Source organism: Thermobia domestica, chromosome 3 (assembly GCF_964235325.1).
Source record: "Thermobia domestica chromosome 3, izTheDome1.hap1.1, whole genome shotgun sequence".
In the NCBI taxonomy this organism is placed as follows: domain Eukaryota; kingdom Metazoa; phylum Arthropoda; class Insecta; order Zygentoma; family Lepismatidae; genus Thermobia; species Thermobia domestica.
In genome coordinates, this window is record NC_137456.1 from 273,515,175 (window position 1) to 273,537,288 (window position 22,114).

The 22,114-nt window shown below is 34.9% G+C and overlaps 1 protein-coding gene across 4 annotated transcripts; it reads right to left on the minus strand.

Annotated features, from left to right (window-relative positions):
- Nucleotides 1-2,302: 2,302 nt before the first annotated feature.
- On the minus strand, nt 2,303-18,404 carry LOC145681052 (uncharacterized). Of its 4 annotated transcripts, none has more exons than XM_081752392.1 (5): nt 18,338-18,404; nt 12,755-12,981; nt 11,352-11,528; nt 10,041-10,137; nt 2,303-2,581 (listed from the first exon to the last, which is right to left on the minus strand). In XM_081752392.1, the coding sequence occupies exons 2-4, from the start codon at nt 12,971-12,973 to the stop codon at nt 10,093-10,095; spliced, it is 441 nt and encodes a 146-aa protein (XP_081608518.1). In that variant the 5' UTR covers nt 12,974-12,981; nt 18,338-18,404; the 3' UTR covers nt 2,303-2,581; nt 10,041-10,092. The 4 variants fall into 4 exon arrangements, with proteins under 4 accessions (XP_081608518.1, XP_081608517.1, XP_081608519.1 ...); XM_081752391.1 differs by lacking the exon at nt 18,338-18,404 and adding an exon at nt 18,275-18,333; XM_081752393.1 differs by lacking the exon at nt 18,338-18,404 and adding an exon at nt 15,163-18,259.
- Between the last annotated feature and the right edge of the window lie 3,710 nt (nt 18,405-22,114).

A 22,114-nucleotide genomic window follows, 5' to 3' on the forward strand; every position in this document is an offset into this window, starting at 1 on the left:
CATAAATTCGATGGAAATTAGTGCAAAGAAAAATTGAAATAAAGTTAAAAGACATATTTTCCTTCAGTTTCAAGTAATACCGTACCCAGATAGCAGAAACAGCTTGCCACAAGCATGATATAAGCTTGTCGTGACAAGGATAGAAGCTTGTCTCAAGCTTGTTACGACAAGCCTGTAAGCGTATATCAAGGCCGATTCAAGCGACGAAGTTGACAGGCGACAAGCATATTGTAGGCTTATACTGTAAGATTGTTGCAAGCTTGTCAGCTCAAGCTTATTGCAAACTTGTTACATAAAGCATGCTACAGGCTTGTTACCTCAAGTTTATTTCAAACTTGGTACGTAATGCTTGCTCCAGGCTTGTTACCTCAAGTCTATTTCAAACTTGGTACATAATGCTTGCTACAGGCTTGTTACCTCAAGTTTATTTCAAACTTGGTACATAATGTTTGCTACAGGCTTGTTACCTCAAGTTTATTTCAAACTTGGTACATAATGCTTGCTACAGGCTTGTTACCTCAAGTTTATTTCAAACTTGGTACATAATGCTTGCTACAGGCTTGTTACCTCAAGTTTATTTCAAACTTGGTACATAATGCTTGCTACAGGCTTGTTACCTCAAGTTTATTTCAAACTTGGTACATAATGCTTGCTACAGGCTTGTTACCTCAAGTTTATTTCAAACTTGGTACATAATGCTTGCTACAGGCTTGTTACCTCAAGTTTATTTCAAACTTGGTACGTAATGCTTGCTACAGGCTTGTTACCTCAAGTCTATTTCAAACTTGGTACATAATGCTTGCTACAGGCTTGTTACTTCAAGTTTATTTCAAACTTGGTACATAATGCTTGCTACAGGCTTGTCACCTCAAGCTTATTTCAAGCTGTCCACTTGAAGTTTAGCACATGCTTAATATGTCTCGTTTATTGCAAGCTCCTAAGTAAAGCTTGATACAAATTTATTTCTGCACGTGAGAAAATGATTCATCTGCTTGGCGACATGTATAATGTTTGATGTGAAGGTTAGTACTATGTTCAATGTGTAAGTTACATAAATGATGGTGTATATTCTTTTGCCATCTGAGGTGTTTAGATATTGCCATCACTTTATTGGCATTATTTTAAATATATATAGGGGAAACCATACCATACTTACTATTAATAGTAAACATAGTAGTAAGCTATGGTTTCTGCAATATTTTTAAAAGAATGCCAATAAAGTGGTGGCAATATCCAAACACCCTCAGATGGCAAAAGAACACACACCATCATTTATGTAACTTACACACTGAACATCATACTAACCTTCACATCAAACATTATACATGACGCCAACCAGATGAATCATTTTCTCACGTGCAGAAACAAATCTGTATCAAGGTTGACACTACTGGGCCTCATATCAAACCTTATACAAAATGAAATCAACCTCATATAGACAATAATCCTGTAAAAATAAACGTAAAGGTGACGTCGAAAGAACTGTTAAACTTACATAAGCAATGTTCTGAAAAAGAATTGTTGTGTTCGGTCAAAATGAAAGCAAAATAATGTATACTTTCACAATCTGTATTATGCTTCTTTCCTTCGTCCATTATGCGTCTTTGCAGCACGAGGTTTATTTCTGTTGAGTAACATTATTGAGATATCATGTTAAATTATAAATCCATGTCTCACACAACATTGGTGTTGAATATATACCCCATACTCCAGTCTATTGAGATTAGTATCTTATCTCAATATAGAAAGCAACACTTTTCCTGAGTTCCTTGGTGAATATACTATGCGACCTGGCAGATCAGCATCCAATTAGTTTACCATTAACCACAGTTTGATGTTGAAGTTGAGCGTCCCGTTTCAGCACGAAGTTTTACATGAGACACTGACCTGTAGAATCCGAACAGTAATGCGTTCAGTGTTTGTAAGGTCTTCCACTGGGAATCGATCACGACCCTAGGCGCACCAAAGACGTACACCACTAGACAAGCGTCAAGGGCTAAGCAAACTTTTAAATTATCAGATTTCAGGAAAGAAAGAAATATAAATTAAATCCTAGAACCACTGCTACACAGGGTGCGAAATACTGAGGATGGCCATTCCCACACTTCAAAATTTTGGAAGAAAATTCATCCTCAATAATTTACTGGAGAGATAAGGTGACATCGACACTGTCCGAAGTATACAAACTATTTACGGTAAATCTGTGCAGTTAGTGGACAACCTAGTGGATAAGCATTATCCCTAACCTTACATATATCAATAATTTTGGATGTTCAATATATGAAATCTTCATTTCAAAACTTTCCAGTGCAATTTTTTTTTACTTATTTATTTACTCCTATCTCTCCCCGATCATAACTGTTATGATTTCGCATCCTGCTGCTACATAATTGAAATAAATTATCCCTACATTCTACGCAATAACTGATATAAGGTTCCATGAAAACAATCAGCTTGTATTACAATGTTATTTATTGAACTTATTTACATATTTTGTATTATTTCTAACTTATTTCCTTAATTGGGTTCCTCAACTTCAACGGTGTGACCTTCCACTACAGGTTTTGAATTTCTTCGTTCTCTGCAAAATAACGATCATAAATTCGTACTGAAAAACATGTAATTGATTGCACAGTTAAAAGAAAACATTCATATTGTTTACCTTACAAATACGCTCTCATTAAAATACATTATTATTCTTTGAAGTAAGTGCCACACAAGGCAACAGAGTCTGGCACTTGTTTCTCAGATCTGGTGATCCATGGCTTGGAAGCACTCCAAATATGATCTCTATAGCATTACGGTAGAATTTTTTATAGTGAATTAATATTCCCTAATCGAGCTCACCTATTCAGATGTTAGATTTGTAGTGTGACACTTCTTATTCAAAGTGTCTTGACTATGTCAAATATAATATAATTCATCTTCCCATACTGAAAATTAATAAAGTAATTTTAAACACTACTATACACAAACATTACCCAAACACACTTTCGGTTTAGCGGCATCCCTTATATTCTACATTTTACGTTTTACAGCCTTATTTGATTAAATTTTGACGATCACTCATAAGAAACACTTGAAAGGAAAGAATCGCGTTTGTTACAATTACAATATACTCTCCCACAGTCTGATATTAAGTCGTCTCGGGATCGCACGAATCTGTCTGGGTCATACAGGGTCAGGGATCTGACTACTTCGGGATCACGAGTCACGAAGTATGTTACTCGTTTCATCACTGGTACCACTGCATGGTATTTATTCACTTTACCTATTTCAATGTTCTAGTGCCAGTAAATTTTCAGTAAAGTTTTTTTTTTTTTTAATTTCCTAGCTGAAAATGTGCATTGTTCTGTGAGAGCATCAATTGAGATAAATCCAGAAAATGTCATATTGAATCACTCGGTACTGTTGTATAAGCACGGCGTTACGAAAAACAAACGAAGTAATCACTGATATAAGAAATCACTGAGAGATGGAAGAACAAATATTTACTTATTTCTGTAATTTTCTCTCCATGCCTTGTATGAAATGCAATCTGATCTCACGATTCACAGGAAAGATAGGTCATAAGTGTGTGAACCTATATACCTTGTATTCTTCACGGAGCAACATAAATGGCAGATGATGACCTACAAGGCGTTATCCTGCGTCACGTACAACAGAACGCATGGGAAAGTGTAGTTCGCAATTCACAGGAAAAGTGTAGAATTTACTAAAGTAGGCACCGTGTACACGGACAACTTCGTACCATTTTGCAACGAGTTTGGAACATACCTTAGAGGTTCAATGAAATATTTCTCTTTAAAAATAAAAAAATAAAAAAGTTACTGGTGACTAATACGTAAAGAGGTGTTGAACAACAATTCACTGGAATTATTTGTGACAGTAAAACAAACGGATTTTAATCCTGAGCCTTACAGCGGAGGAATACATCTTTGCAACGTTTCATTCTTTCAAAACACAAGAATCACTGATAGGAAGACATGCATATTGCCTTCATCATACATATCAAATGAAGAAGGGATGACTCATTACTGTAAATGTAACACTAAGTTTATTTGATCCATATTCATGGAACGTCGTGTCGGAGTCATTAGCGTCGTTTCACAATTCATTATAGAGAAGTAATAAATACTCCTGCGACCTATCGACCTAGTTCTTTATATCCCATCTTTGAAAGCAGAAACATTTCTCAGTGTACATGGCACAAGGCAGGAAAATCACTTCATTTACTTCAATCCAGTCAAATTCTGAATGCATTTTAAGACCTATGTCTCCCTATTTATTTTCCTGTTAATTTGTTGTTGAGTGTTTACGCATACGCATACTTTGGCGTGCTCCATCCTATTGAAATCTTTTTGTCTTTGGGGGGGGGGGGACTACTCTTACTTTTTTTAATTTATTTTTTTATTACTGCCACTGCTGAATGAAGTCTTTATCTTGTGGATAAAACATTAACCTTTATTTCTTGTTCAATTTTAGTGTTGATTACTTCTTTTTCATACTGAATGAAGTCTTATCTTCCTGAAAACTCGGGAATGTCTTTGTAAGAGAGAAATGTGCATTTACTATTATTTTGTCTTTTAACAAAATTTTCTAACTGCTGAAGTCTTTATCTTCTAGGAAAAAAAACTGTTTCTTGATTAGTTTTAATGTTATTTTACTTCTTTTCTATCTCCTGAATGAAACCGTATCTTCTGAGAAGGAAAAAAAATCTACAATAAGATCTGTATCTTAATTAATTATAGTACTTTATTGCTTGTTTCTATACTAAACGAAATAATCTTATCGTCTGGAAGATACTGCAATTGCATATTTCTCTATTACAATGGCATTGCAGAGTTTTCCAGAATGTAAGATGGTTTCATTTAGTATAGAAAAGAAGTAATTAACTCTAATCAATCAAGAAAGAGGGTGGTATTGTAGTTTTTCTCTCATGAGATGAGTTCGTTCAGTAGATAGAAAAGATGTAAAATAACACTAAAATTAGTCAAGAAAAAAAGAGGTTAGTTGCTTTCTGTTTTTCATGCAGCAGGTAGGAAATGTTTTTAGAAGGCAAATATAACAGTAAGTGCCTATCTCTCTATTACTCTGACATCGCAGTTTTCAAAAAAAGAAATTTCCTGCAGTATAGAAAAGAAGTGATCAACACCAAAATTAATCAAGGAATAAAAGTTATTCTTTACAAAAACAAAACAAAAAAAAAAGATTTCATTCAGCAGATAGGAGTAATCAAAAAATAAAATTAACAGAGGTTCTTTCTTCCAGAAGACAAGAAAATAAAAATGTAAACAGTAATGAATCTCGATTTTAGTTAAAATTTCCATCCTCCGAGGAAAGTAACAGGCAAGTTGCTAAATTATAAGGGATAATAAAATAATAAATACATACAAGGTAAACATTTCATCTCATTTCACTGTGTACTAATACATAAGTGCGTAAAAATGAACTCATCTTATAACGAAATACTTTGGATAGATTAATAATTACCTGCACCTTAGGCAGAAAGTGCTCATACACAAGCACTATACCTAATATAATGTTAATGTAAAAATAACAAAAGAAGAATGTTTTTAATATATGTAAAAAAATATATTATGGGATAGTATTATGTAGTTAGTGGCTAAGTAGTTGTTTTATGGATACCTAGTCATCATGTCTGTGTGTATGACAGTTTGAATGAAAATATATTAAAAAGTGTATCAACTAATAAACCATTTAGTACCGTTCATCGACTTTATAATTCTGATAGAAAAGGTGAGAATAATAGTATATATAATTATTAAAGATAATTTTACATGCAAACGATTACTACCACTCAAGATTTATATATCATCGATAGAACCAGGTTGACGACTACCCTTGGTGAGTCGTTGTAAAAATTTTGGTTTACCTCACCCGGGAATTGCTGTAAATTCATATCCCGAAGCAAAGTAAGGGTGAATTTACTTTTGTAATAAAGTTAATGAATACAAATTTCACAAGACTGAGAAGTGGTAGAATAATTATAAGAAAAATGATCGGTGAGGCAATAGAAAATGAATCCAATGATGGTGATAACGGTGAACATAGTGTAGCACCAAGAATGACATTCGAAGAACGAATCTTGCTAACCTTACAGCGGCAAGAACAATGTCGAAAGGACGATTTTGAAGCCATGAAACAAAATTTGGTCGAATTGAAGCAGACGATAGAACAGAAGATTGAACAGAAGTCTAAAGAATCCAATAAGCAATACGAGGAATTGAAGCAGACGATAGAACAGAAGTCTGAAGAATCCAACAAGCAATACGAGGAATTAAGTAGACGAATGGAACAGAAGTCAGATGAAACGAAACAGTCAATTGTCCAGGCGATGAACCACATCATCTCGCAGTTCGAGGAAAAGTTAAAAAGAATATCCGAGGACTGTCAGGATAAGCACAACCACCAAATCCAAGAAATCAGTGATGTAAAAAAGGATTTAGAAGTAATAGAATCTTCTGTTCAACAGCAAAAGATTCAGGTCATCAATAATTCTAACAACATACGTGCAAATACGCAATTAATAGCTACTCTACAGGAAGAAATTAGGTCGCTGCAGATTAAGGACAATGCATACCACAATAATATGGGTAGTGATCGCTTGGAGTTTCCCCACTCACCAGAGATGACTTCGCCTTCACCTGTGTCTGATGAGGACATTATTTTGGAAGAAATTCATCCTAAGAGTACAGATGTGCGGAAAAGAGATGGTGCCACGACACATCACTTCATGGATAGGAATTGTCACCCAATAAGTACACCGAATGATAAAAGGAAGGTAAAGTTAAGTGTTAAGATGAGTGAAATACGGGCTATGAGTAAATTCAGTGGTAAATGTAATGAGAACGCTACTTCTTTCCTGGAAAAATTTCAGGACGAATGCAATATAATGTGTATAGATAGATCACAATATATGAAATTAATCCCTCATGTATTACTCCCACCATGTTCTTTATGGTTTAAAGCAGTACGTGATCACATCAATACATATGAGGAATTTAAGGCAGCACTGATCGCAAATTATGAAAATGACTTTTTGCTGGCAAATAGAGATGCCACCATTAGAAATCAACATTTCAATCTTCGTTTGCACAAATCTGTTGTTGAGTTTGTTGTAAATACATACAACGAATTAAAAGTCGTTAATCCATTGCAATCGGAATCTAGAATAATAGCATCGATTCGAAATTTGCTCCCATTTAAGTTACAACAGATCTTGTTTTCTACACAGTGTATGAGTTTCAATCATTTATTAATGCTTGTCCAATGCTATGAAACTCAATACCATGCTATGAATCAACAAGCAGGAGCAGGTAAAAGTAAAAATAATTCAGATCATTTTGTACCTGTTCGGAATCTAAATATCCGTAGTGTGAACGATACGGAACACAACCTAAGTCGAGTAAATTCTAGCAATCAGAACGAGCAAAATAGGCAAAGTTATGTAGGGAATCAGCCTAACCTAATTAATCGTGGTAATCCTGATGTCAGATCACCCAACAGAAGTAGACATAAAAACAATCGGAATATAGGGCGAAATTACAGGAATACAACAAGCTACATGGATAGACGTAATTGGAGGTCAAGAGATGGCACTTCGTATCAAAATCAGAATCACGATGAAATACATGTACAACATATTGTGGAACCTAATCATGATTGTGCAGTACAATGTACTTTATTAGAATCATATGCAAGATTGAATGTAAGTTGATTACCGTTAATGAAATTAGGTTAAACCCATATCAGTTATAGATTCTTGTGAACTTTTATTTTTAATTTTATGAGTTAATGCTGATAATGAAAACGACTCTTATAAATACTTGAAGTGCTTAGATATAGTTTTAGATAGACTGGAAAGTTAATTTTCAAATGATTTTAATTCTCTCTTGTTAATGTGAAGAATTATAATTCGATTCATAAATGATTAAAAGCAAAGGTTATTTATATTAGATTGATTTGTGTTGAAAACTTAATTATCAAAGATTATGTTAAGAATAAGATCCATTCTATAAAGCTAATTATTCGACGACTGTTTCTATGAGCTATCCTATATATTATTCGAACAAGATTCTTCTTTATTATGACATCTTAGTGCTACGATGTATACATTAAAATACACCATCTAACTTATTTGTTATTCAATGCGCCCTGAAAGATCAAACATTATTTGTAACATCACCGTTTCAATAATGATTGAAACTATTAATCATGGTAATTTGTGTTTCACCCTCGTTAATTATATTAATAAGCGACGACGTTTTTAATAATAAAGGATAAATATTAATGTAATAAAAGATAAATTATAATGGAATAAAAGATTTATTGTGAATGTGTTTATATGAATGAAAATAAATAATATTATATATACGAGGGTTGATCAAAATGTAACGGATGTAATCAATGGAATATCATTATTGCAAACGGACCAGTGGTTCTTGAAGATAAAAGCCAAGCTCGCTTATGACTTTTATATTCAGTCCAATTGTCGGGCGACATTTTATATAACGAAATACTTTGGATAGATTAATAATTACCTGCACCTTAGGCAGAAAGTGCTCATACACAAGCACTATACCTAATATAATGTTAATGTAAAAATAACAAAAGAAGAATGTTTTTAATATATGTAAAAAAAATATATTATGGGATAGTATTATGTAGTTAGTGGCTAAGTAGTTGTTTTATGGATACCTAATCATCATGTCTGTGTGTATGACAGTTTGAATGAAAATATATTAAAAAGTGTATCAACTAATAAACCATTTAGTACCGTTCATCGACTTTATAATTCTGATAGAAAAGGTGAGAATAATAGTATATATAATTATTAAAGATAATTTTACATGCAAACGATTACTACCACTCAAGATTTATATATCATCGATAGAACCAGGTTGACGACTACCTTTGGTGAGTCGTTGTAATCTCGCTATATAAAATACAAAGACCTAAGTGACTGAGTGACCGACAGATCTTTGCACAGGCCAAATCGCTTAAGATAGACAAGTTAAATATGGACAGTACATGGGATTTGTTACGTAGGATACCACTAAGGAAGGATTTTTGCAAATTCGACAGGAAGGGGAGGAAAATAGGTGTGGGACGTATTTTTAAAATATGACCATATCTCCGAATTCCTTAAGGTTACAGACTTGAAATTCGATATTCGGATGTCTCATTTCAAATAATTTGACATATTTAAGCGGTTTTTGATATTTTAGTACAAAGGAAAAAAAGAAAAAAAAGGTGAGAAAGAAAAGAAAAGGAGTGAGAATTACAATTATTATAAGATGTCGAAATCTCTGAATTTATGAAGGTTTGAAACATGAAATTTGTTATTTTCATATTATTTAAAATAAGTAGATAAGAATTTAAGCGCTTTTGAAATATGCCTTGGAGGTAAGAAAGGGGGGTGGAAAGAAAAATGGATGGGGATTATAATTATTATAGTAAAGTATTTAATCCCTTAAGGTGAGAGATTTGAAGTTCAGTATTTCCATTTCTCATTTGAAATACTTTGCCACGTGTTTCGGGCCTTTTTTTTTGACATGCTAGTAAAAAGGGAAAGAAACGATGTGGAGAGGAGAAAAAAAAGGTGGGGATTACAATTATTCTAATAAAATGTCGGTATCTCTAAATTTTTTAAGATTTGAAATATGGAAGTAACTTCTCATTTAAAATTATTACAAAAGCGTTTTATGATACATATCCTAAAAGGAAGAAAAAGGGAAGGATTACAATTATTATAAGATGTTCATATCTTGGGGTCCGGGAAAGTAAGAGGCATTGAAAGGGTGGAAATCTCTTTTTCCTCCAAATCCACAAAATTCTATGCATATGATATTGATCTAGTGACCTATAGATGTGAGAAATGTAGTGAATACAAAACGTATATGTAGAGAAGAACGCGTCCATGGACTAAGTTGCAGACCCCCTAGCTTATTTAGTGATGGTAAGAACTTTCCGATCTCTCTCGTCATTGTAAGGAAAATAGGTAAAACTATACTTACCTACGCAGTAGTCTAGGCTCCGCCTGCTGCAGCCAAACACACAATACTTCCTTCACCGTTTCTTCTGTTGCGACGGTGTACATCTTACGAACAGCAGCTGAAAAGAAAGATAGAATTTCAAGCAAATACTAGCGATTTTTATTCTTAAAAAAAAAACTGTCATTTGAAATAAATTTCCCTCTTAAATAGCTTTACGGAATTACGGTATGGTTTCTAAACATGGATACCTAGAGCTGAAACTAATTCCTATATTATTTTTCAAGTCACCTAAGCTAGGCCCCTATTTTGTGATTTTTATGTAAGGGTACTATAGAAAGTTATCTTCCACCACACTTTTGGTATATTATATAATGGAAAAGTTACATTTTTCGATACAAGTGTAACAAGACTTTCTTCCGGTGCCCTTAGTGATGATATGGTTTTGAGTCAACGTTTAAAGTCACCTTAAATAACCCTACAAAAAACACATTAGGTTTTGGCTAACTTCGTTGTCACGAAAAATTGAAAGATCAAGACGACAGAAAGACGAAAGTTTGACTATTCGCCGTCTTGAAAGCCTGCAACTTTTCTCTTTTTATACTGGAATTATGGTAACTTCGAAAGCTATGTTCTTCTAGTGTTTTATCTGCGTTCCAGTGTTAGACAAAGAGTTCTGAAATTTTGCACCTTTAAAATATCGGCAGGGGAGACAGTTTGGCATACTATGTAATACTACCAGACTAACAGTGTTGCCAACCCAACAAAGTTATATTCGTGTGGTAGACAGTATCAAATTTACAGGTATACACGAAAAGTCTGGTGCAAAATTATACTTCACAGTAGTGATTCCTACACTACTTCAATTTAAATTCGTTGACACTATTGACTTTATTTAGCCCTGGAATCATTCCTCCCTTGGAATTTTATTTGGTTTTAGATTTTCCGTACACCTTACAAATTCTTTTGAATGCTTTTTCAAGCAAAGATTTGTTTAAATATGTACTTTGCCAGTAAAGCTTTGTTTACAACATAGAGTGTTGGATCAGTTATTAAATTTCCTATACATTCTACACAGATGTTGTATTCACCCAGTAAGGGTGAACACATTTTCATATTTTACTACTTGACAGTAAAAGAATCCTAAAGTACTCAAAGCATACTTTATTCATGAAGAATTACTTCTGATTGCTTGGGACATACTAATATGAGAACACACGTCCAGTACGAGAGAAGTAAGACTTAATAATTAGCAAACTGGAATTTTGTATGGTTACTAGCATAAATAAATAAATGAAGTTAAATATTTCAGTACAACTTCTCAAATCAACTTACTGTTGATCTTACTGCACATTTGGTTGGACCCAAAGGTGTGCTTTTTTGCTTCATGATCCTTGGTTTCCTGCCAGAGTAGGAGAATTCCATTGCGAGTTTGTCCACAAAGTTCTTCTTATTGCATTGTGAGCGAAACCTTTTAAAATCCTTACCACCAATTGACAGTAATACTTTTACCTGAAAGAAAGGAAAGTATTTAGATCTAATGCATGCTGAAATCAAAAAGAAAAACAATATATATAAGGGTCCGTATTGTTATGTTTTTCTACCAGTGGAAAAAAAACGAAGCATGAATGAAACTAGATTAATTTTTAGATACCGTAATGTGAAGTGTGAAAAAAAAAGGCGTGGGGTTCTGAGTTTCACGGAAGGCCGTATCAAATGGGCTACGTGACTAACAAAAACTGTTTGCCTGGGATTTATTTGGTAACTTTCAGCTTTATATCGGAATAGCGGTTATTTAAAAGGACCATTGTCCGTTTGAATTAGAAAAAAATACTATATATATATATGTGTGTGTGTGTGTGTGTTTGTGTGTGTGTATGTATATGGAAATTACATACACTTCCAAAAGTAACAAGTAACAATGGGTTAATCAGTGCTGTCAACAAGTAGTGTCAGAAAATAGCTAAATGACGCACAAAAAGTAGCTAAAAATGGCTCAACTTACCTTAACTTATAGGTAACAGAATTTAGGAATAAAGAAACTAAATATTTGGTACTTTCAGTCTACTAGTTTACAAAGATGTTCTAATATTATTTATCTTTTGATATCCTCAAATCAAACAGTTTCACAATACAATTTGTTCCTTCATTGACTAGAAGTAATAAAATCTCTTGAATTATTTTCAACTTCTAATGCTGGGTATGGCTTGATAACACTATTGATCTATCACAAAAATATATACATGCACATGCACGCATCTCAACAAGAAAAACTCCACCCAAACTAAAAATACACTAGAAACTAATCAAACAAATTGACTATGGAGAAACCAGATCCAGGAATCCCAATTTACCGTGACGGATAGGTGAGACTGATAAAAGATATCTAATCTACTGTGACAATGTAAGTGCTGTTGTAAACAAAAGAATTAGAAAAATACCAAGATAAACTACTTTTTTTAAGGTTTTTCATATTTTCTAAAAAAAAAAACAAAAAAACAAATTGACTGCAAAAGATTTAATTGCCGCCTAAATGACTATATTAGCAAGTATGAATGGCAAGTTGACCAAAATTATAGTCAATAGCTAATGCACATGATAATGGCTAAATTGGCAAAAATGGAGTTGATGCTAACATTTAGTCAAAAGAGAGATATTCCAAAAAGACGTAAATTAAAAGATATAACAAAGATTTGAAACCTGCTTCATAACTTGTACAGGTTTGATAGGATACTTACATATTTCTTTCCGAAGTTAGGTTCTTCAAGCTTTCTCTCAAATGTTTGAAAATCATTCAACGTTCGCAGAGACAGAAGGTCAAGAAGTTCGAATTCTTCGTTTATGGACTCTGCTTTCACACTCACACCATTACTTAGAAGTGTGTCGACCTTCTTCTCGACGGAAGATACTCTTTCACTAAGGTCAGCTAAAGTAGATTGCATTTGGCCAAATACCATTCTGATATCTGCAATAAATTTTAGGAAATATTGTTTTGAAGGTGTTAATATAACTAGAAAATATATTATTTCACAAACCATTGAAACAATTAAATGTACATCCATGTTCAAAATGATTGTCGCATATCTATAACTGTCTTCTTGTGGAAAATTTTATAGGGAAAAAATTATAAGCACGTAAATTAGAATGAGTAAAACAAATGGACAAGAAAGTTTTTTTTTCGTTTTATTGTTCTTATTTACTGCTCTTTTGACATGAAATTTGCCACATACATGTCTTTGCCGATTATGCACATACCAACATTATAAGAAATACAGGGCGAATTCGTTATCAAATTTTATTCCTACAACAACATATTTATAGACATGCGACAATAATTTTGGACATGGGTGTACGTTTGTGGTGGACAAACACCGTGTGCGTAGATTTTCTCAGGGTTCTACCGTTCCCCTCCACTTTCTTCAATCCATTATTTAATTCATTCTCATCATCACCGTCTCCTTTAGGCTGCCCCGCATTACCGTGGGACAAAACTCAAAGATTTTATTTAAATATGAGTTCGCTGTTCATTTAATCAGAAATCTTGGGGGGAAAAGTGGGGAACAATTAGGAAGACGTGTGTAGAAGACCACTACGTTGCAGAATTATGACCAGGTCATTAGAGTATGACGTCATTCATCAGCACTGCGGAAGGAAAGGGTTGATTGCTCAGAGGTAGAACGTTGCCTTTTGGTGCGACGGATCTTTGGTTCAATCTCCGGCCTTATGAGTTTATGATGGACAATATCATATTCGTGAGGGTTTTCCCGTTCTCATGGCACTAATTCCTTCATAATCATTCACTATCATTAGTCATCCGTGTATCTTAACATTAACCCTAAGAAGACTAAACTATAATTGGTCACGTGAAAGACTAAGGGGGGTCAATTTTGCTCGTGGTTGTAAATTCCAATTTTAACCCTACTAATGTATTTTAAAGTTATTTAATGACTGCTACTAATAAATGTGAGTTGTAAAATTATTTTAAGACTTGTGAAATTTTATTTTAATAGGAAATATTACAAGTCCCAGTACAGACTACTACCGCATTTGGTTAGCAGACATGAAAATGAAATCTTTGAGTTTTACGTCCCACGGTTATGCCGGTTAGGCTAAAGGAGACGGTGATTATGAGAGATGAGTGAAATGGTGGAATGAAGAAAGTGGGAGGAAACGGGAGAACCCCGAGAAAACCCACGAGCACGGTGTTTGTCCACCACAAAGTTCACTTGGCGGGGGCTGGGATCGAACCCGGGACCTCAAGCACCAGAGGTGAACGCTCTAACACTGAGCCACCGCGCCCCCTAGCAGACATGAAGTAGCTTGAAATACATTAGCCTGTGTAGACAAGTTACTATACTAAACCTGAGAGTATTACGTTTGCTCAATGTATAAAAGTAGATTATGTTAATTGAGTCATCTATTCAAAGAATAGATAAGTTAACATGATCCTTTCAAAGTAAAACTGTATTCCTCTTAACATTTCTAAGTTGCTAAAAAAAAGTACTTAATCTCCTGCGCTAAAAAAAAAACTATCACAATAATGTGCTTTCTAATAAAACTAAATTTAAGTTTAGATTACAGAAGAAAATACAAAAAAATTCAAACGTTGTAAAATTCATTTGTTCGGGGAAAGAGAAAAAGAAAGTGCGGGCAAATTTGACCCACCTTCGTCTTTCTATGGTTAAGGACATAACAGCGGGGTTATGAAGAACGGGACCTACAGCTTAAAGTGAGATCCGAACCACTACTCAGTTTGCACTCGAGAGATATTGTTCTTCATTTGAACTCGAAACCAGAATCCCTTGATAACAAAGGCGATAAATCCACAGACCCATCATCCACAGAGGTCAACTGATAGAAATACGTTGCAGTGATCTTGCATACTTGTGAATATTTTAGGAGCCACTTAAGAACCAAAAGGGAAAGAACTGCAAAATGGAATCACTCTATAGTTATACACATTAAATCAATGGACAATTTTAAAAGACTATATAGTACAGAAGATCTAATTTAGTCAGTCAGAAATATAGGCTTAATTTAATTTGCTAATCAATACAGGAAGTGACTAATAGTTCTGGACCATTCATACTATCTTTCTAAATAAAACTTTTTATTATTATTATTATTATTAAGAAACCAGTCAAACCTAATAGAAATCTCTGTTTCGTCGATCTACTTTCCAATGTTATAAATTTAGACACTTGATCAGCTTCTGTGGAAAAGTTTTGTTGACCGTCCGCTAGTGTGGCAGCGCACTACAGGCAGTTCGGCGGGAACTCCAAACTTGATAAAATAAAATCACAATTAAAGAGACAAGTTAAAAAAGTATTTTTCACGAATCCCACCCCCACTCAACTTGTGGACAATTATGCCTCCGACAAGGAAAATTCAAGCTTAACCAATGCTGAAGGAGTAGACTGCTGAATAATTTATGATGTAATGGCAAATCATTTGCAGAACTAGTTGACCTATGACCTCTAGTTTGAGCGAGTTGCGTTCATTTCTCGAGGTTGCGACCTTGTTCAATCGAATCATCAGCCTCAAATTACCTTTACTCTTAAACACAAGGGGGCAACGGTTACTCCACTTTAATCTAAGGTAAACGTATTTAAACACACACACACACACAAAAAAAAAATGGTGTAAAGCAAACATTCCGGTTTAAGTGAAAAAAAGTTTTAAAAAAACACGGTTTTGGCCAATCCTGAAAAATAGCGTTATTTCTTTATTACATCCGTTCAGATTGCAAATATTTCTCTGAGATTTTAGATCCAGACTTCATTCACCTGGTAGAAAAAAAAAGTAAACAAAAGCACTAAAATCAATTAAGAGACAGAAGTTACTGTTTTTAGAGGATAAAAAGATAAAAATGTAAGCAACGAAAAACCTAGTTTTCTTCAAACTTACATCCTCGACTTCTTACCTAACAAACTTCAAACTAATATGCCAACTTATTTTCGCGTAATAATCCATTTTGAATTATTATTAATATCTAATAAGTAATTTTTCGAAATTCATCGTTCTTTTACCGTAAACCCATAAGTCCATACCCGATCGAACCTTTCCTTGCACTTATTGTAAAGCGATGAAATGAGTGATATCACTTAATCTAAGATTGATGAAGTATACCTTAGAATAAGTAATTGTTACTAAATAAAGTCGGACATAAGTATTTATATTCTTCAATTTTGCCCCCAACCTCCGAATAAATATGGAAGAACATAAGGAACGAAAGATAAGCATGATGCATTCTAAAATGAGTGAAATGTCCAGGCTTGCTTGCTGCATTTAAATATCATCCGTACCGATTCTTGGGGAAGCCACATCAGTTAAAATTTTTAATGTATCGGTGAAAGCTAAAACAAGAAAGCTTAGGCAATGTATTAATTCAAAGCAGTTTTCTCCTCGATTGTAGAGATAAAACGTAATTTTCATTACTTTAGCGGACGGCTCTCCAAATTTAAATCGATTTTGTTGATTTTTTCACTAGATTTGGGGCACTACTTTACAAACGCTTCACGAACCACAGCTGAGCGAGCGGAGGGGATTAAAAGCCCCGTAGGACTCGTTTTTTCTTCTTATCTTTTAAGTTACACACGATTGGCATTGCAGCCATTGTAGACTGTCATTTTCCAAAACTTAACATACAAATACTGGCATTTCGTCCCTTGCTTGTATTCAACCGCCTTCCGCCCTGGCAAATAGCTCCACCATAACATACTTACTTTCCCATGTATACTCATTTGCACATACAATTTATTGATTTTAAAACACTTACATTATCATTTAACTACCTTCATTATTAATATGGGGTTAACTTTAGCAGATGGCTCTACCGAATTAAATAAATTATTTTAATGTGTTTAGACTTCATAAATCGTATCTGTTATATAGAATCCTACGAAATGGAAAATTAAGTATGTTATGGTGGATCTAATTGACAAGGAGGTAGGCAGACGAATAGAAGCAAGGAATGAGATGGCAGTAAGTACATATGAAGCATTGGAAAATGACCGTCTGCAATGGTTGCAATGCCAAACGCGTGTAACTTAAAAAGTAGGGTGGTAAAACGAGCCCTGCGGGGCATCTATTCCCCCTTCGCTCGCTCAGCTATGCTACGTAAAGTGTTATATAACGGCATATTTTTTGAACTAGGGGTGGCAATATTTTGCTTAAATTTTGTACTTTCTTGGTATATATTTTGTATTATTTTTTTGGTTTAGGTAGGTTAAGTTAGTTTAGGTTAGGCTGGGTTAAGATACTTGGGCATTACTCGAGCAGATGGTTCTACCAAATGTTCACACATTGCATTTCCCGGTTCCTTTTTGTAGAATATCCACTAAATGAGAAGCTAGTGCAAAAACCACGAACCAACTTGTGCTAGGTGGCCACAAAAAAAGCACGAATGCCATCTAACCGAGTCAGGGCAGGAGTGTAGCTGAGAGTCCCGAGCGGAGCGAGGGGATGCGTCCGTAGAGAGCAGGCGTGTCAGCGACGGAGGACATGTACATAAACGAGGAAAGTGGAAAAATACATAAAATATCCGCAATAACTTTTACATGGTGATTTTACCTGAATTCGTACTTTCTTCCTATATTTTCTGTTTTTGATGATTTAGGTTAGGTTTGGTTAGTTATGTTAGTAATTACGGTTACGTAACACCAACTCATTTCTCTTGTAAACACGGTGGTTTTACCTGATTTTAGCCCCCAAGTTCCAAAATTGTCTATATGTAACAGTATTATCTCAAATCTAGTGAAAAATGACCATAAAATCGATATACATATGGTACAGCCGTGTGCTAAAGCAATGCCTTAACAGTTATCAAGTATTCCACCTATAAATTTTTAATATGATAAAGCCGTCTGCTGAAGTTAACCCTCTAATTTTTGTACTGATATTCAGGGGTGCCCGAGGAAAATTTTCTAGGGAGGGGCCCATCTCCATGGTTGCTATATTACGCCTGGTATTTAATATACATGGTTTCCTATATTACGTATACATTTTCGTAAGCCAAAGGGGGCCCGGGCCCCACCCCCCTCCCCTTCGGGCGCCTATGCTGATGCTAATTGTCAAGAGCCATCACTGACTTTAAAGAATCCAATGGCTAAATATGGTATACATTATACGGATGAACACACTTAAAAAAAAGAAAACAACATAAAAGGTATAAACATAAAATTCCATCCATATTTGAAAAGTAATGAAGTAATACTATCCTAAAAGCGCTCAGCGCACTAGTCTAAAATAAAAATCACCTTTTTATTTTGTAACTAAAACTAAAGTAGGGCTTACTATTACATTTCATACACATAGCTTACCTTTGTTTACCTTTTGGAAGAAATCAAGCGCCAAATCTCAGACTACTCACCAATCCTACAGATGGCTCTATTTGCTAAACAATCGACAAACGTCAAGCGTTTTGAACAAGCTTGAAATAGGCTTAGTAGAAAGTTGATAAATTCAAGCTTCTTTTCAAGTTAAAAACAAGCTAAAATAAACGTTGATTGTCGCTTGTCGCATTCAAGCTTCTTTTCAAGTTAAAAACAAGCTAAAATAAACGTTGATTGTCGCTTGTCGCATCAACTGTACATTGCTAAGCCAAAATCAAGGGAAAGCGACCCTTGATTTAAGCTTACATGCTATCTGGGTATCGTCATTACCTAACACTATTCATTTTTTGTATCATGTCTGGAATATTGTTTTACGTATTGAATACTGTGTTTAAACCAAACCTAACTAAATAATAGCTGAATGAAAAATGTTCGTTAAATATTTTCATAACAATAAAAGACATATATTAATTTTGAATTTGGCATTCAAAATAAATTACTGTACTCTTTCGTTTAATGTAACTAAAGATAATTTCGTCAATGTAAGCTCGAAGTAATAAAATATTCTTCTTTAATTGATTTCAGTGCGTAAAAGCTTGAATGGGTCCCGTAGACCCAACGTTACCATTTATGAAAGTTTCCTGAACGTTACCACTGTAGTGTTAATTCTATGAAACTCTCCATAAGGGCGTTATTCCAGGGCTGCAAACTAATGTACAAGGGACTTGAAATATGACTATTTCGCTTGCTGAACCTACCCTAACCTAACCCGAACTACTGCTACTCTACTACTACTAGTATACTATTATTACTACTACTACTCAACTATTACCATTACTGCCTTACTATACTACTACTACTACTGTTACTAGCCTATTATTATACTACCATTGCTACTACCAGGGCCGAAACCAGCTACAAAGGTTTGGGAGGACCGTGAATATGTTACGGGGGGCCAAGTCTTTAAAATTATCTTATAAATATCTAAATTGTGTTTTTTGTATTAATAATAAAATTTTGAATTGAAGTCTGGAGGGGTCACAAAAAGTTTAGAGGGACCTGGCCCCCCTCTGGTTGCAATCCTGGCTACTACTAAACTACTACTCTATTACTACTGCCTTACTACTATTATACTATCATTACTACTATTACTACTACTAAGTGTGCACCCATAAATTTAAAAAAAAAATGTAATTTTTGAACAATTATCTCTTGTAGCGCCCCTGAATTTTACTTGTTCCTGGTGGATCACTGGCATGCGCCAACACATGTAGGGCCTAATGCAGAGTCGTTTTGACGCGTGATTAGTGCCATACTAAAGAGTTTGACTAACATAAGTTTCAAGCAGTAGAAAGGCCTTTAGTATGATGCTAATCATGCTTCAAAACGACTCTGCATAAGACGGGTAGGGTCTAGAAGGCGTGATGACACTATTTTCATCAAGAAATGTGGGTTTCAAACTAATATGAATTTGTCCACGGTATTATTGATCTGAACTGCGGAAACTGCTCTATCCCAATTTAAGGATGCACATTAACACTGATGTAATAAAGTAATTATGCAGCCTATACCTAAGCTACACGACGTTTACGTTTACGCACCCACCGTTTCAACTTTTGAAGTATTTCGTTTTATTAGCTTATCGACGTCGACCATACCCTAGACGCCACATGGACAAAGTCGCACATAGTACGAACTATTCGCAAAATCAAAGTAGGCGAATTACTTATCGACAATTTTCGCATTTATTACTGCCTTAAAATGGGGAGGTCCTTAAGTGGCATGAATTCCCGCCTATATCTGTGTGCGTTGTGGATTACACGCACAACATTTAATGGATTTATCAAGAAATACTGAACCCACATAACTGCATTACTTATGAACAAGGGCGCCCATCAAGGGGGGCAAGGTGGGGCGATCGTCCCCTAAGAGGAAATTGTACTTGGGAATACTGAAAACCCAATAGAATTTTTACATTACTTACAGCAAAATTTGAAACTATATTTGAAACGTCGCTTATACTTGCCCCCCTTGGAAACTACAACATGGGCGCCCTTGCTTATGAACTGCACACTAAGAAAAATCCGTTCTCCGAACAGCGGTATATTGTACAAATATACAAAATCCTCTTGCTTACTACAGAAAATCAGTATGGAGCATATGCTACGCACTGCCCTTAGATGTTACATCATGCGATTGCAGGATGTCTGACATCTAAGAATTTTCCGTATATCACCTATGTTACATTCTGCAGCTATATTCTATTCTACTATGAACATTCTGCGTCGATTTGTATGTGAGATCCTGACCGCCTATATTGTTTCATACGGAAAGTAAGTATTATAAAACATGCGTTTTCAGTTATACGTTTGCTGTACGTTAAGTCCAAAAACTACGGGAATTACGCATGTAACCTACCGTTTTGAGTACGCTACCTACAATTTTTTTCTCAGTATGTGCTTTGAAAACTAGCAATATGTCGGATTACTGGGAGAAAGCATTTTTTGTTGAAAATCATTGCTGTTTTCTTAAATGTTTTTGAGGTTAATCTACCTAAAGCCAAACATACCACTAACTAAAGAGTTTCAGACAGTATTACTGAACATGAGTAGTCGCTAATGCTCTCGCCTTTGGTCCTGGGCTCGATTTCCGGCAGGGTCAATCGGTCGAAAAGGTGTAACAGCTTTTTCAGGCTAGCTATCCTAAATGAGGTTGTTCCTGGGATTTCCTCATTCACACCAGGTAAATGCCGGGATGGTATCTAATTTACAGGCCTCAGGGATCTCCAGGTCAGGCCACTTCTTTCTTTATCCGTTCCTTATATCCCTCCCCCGTACCGTGATTATGTGCTCGCCGAGGTTGTTATCCCTCCAGCCTGACGTGCTTAAGGCCATAGATGACGGTAATGGCCATGACTTGTGTCAATAAATAAATAAATAAATAAATAAATATTGACGAGCGAGCGCCAGCAAGCGAAGTCGGGTTAGAACGCCGCAATGCACGTTATATTTGTCCATTCTAATTAATAGCAAATAGTAATTGCAAAATTTTCCATTCAGCACACGGCATTTCCAGTCTACTCAGTTCACAAATTACTCACATATCAATATCAATTATATTTCTGGAACATGAACTCATTCCACCTATAAACATTGTGTTTTTACGTAGTTTTGGTTCCCCGTAAACCTACAGAACCCGAGAAACATATTACATATTTCTTTCATAAATTTTGCAAATTCAAACTCATAAAATAGGACAGCACCATCGTTTTCTAAGGACAGTAAACGTTATATAATTTTTAAAAATTAGTAGTACAGTCCTCTTTCACACACAGTCATTCATTTTAGTCATAAATTACTGTTTTTATGTTTATGTATTCTACACCTGCATCCATTTATCCAGCGCCGCAACTTAGATTGTTTTCTTGGGAGGGTGGTAAGCATTAATACGCGTATTTGGTGCTCCTAGAAAAAAAAAGTTGTTTCTCTAATCTTGGGCTTCCTGTTTCCATCTTTCTCTTACTCGTTATGGGCCCGGGTCGTTAGTTACACCTTTGATCCCGTTCCATATATGACAAATGAATTAAGGGGGCAATATTGACAAATATCAAAGCCATACGAATAAACATTACTTCTAGGCCCCTAAAGCCCGTTATAGACGAACAAATATTCCATCATATATTGTATCAAATATTTCATCAAAGTGGAATTTGAACATGTATGATACCAAGTTGTATGCAACTTTTGCGTTGGTTACAACATTTGA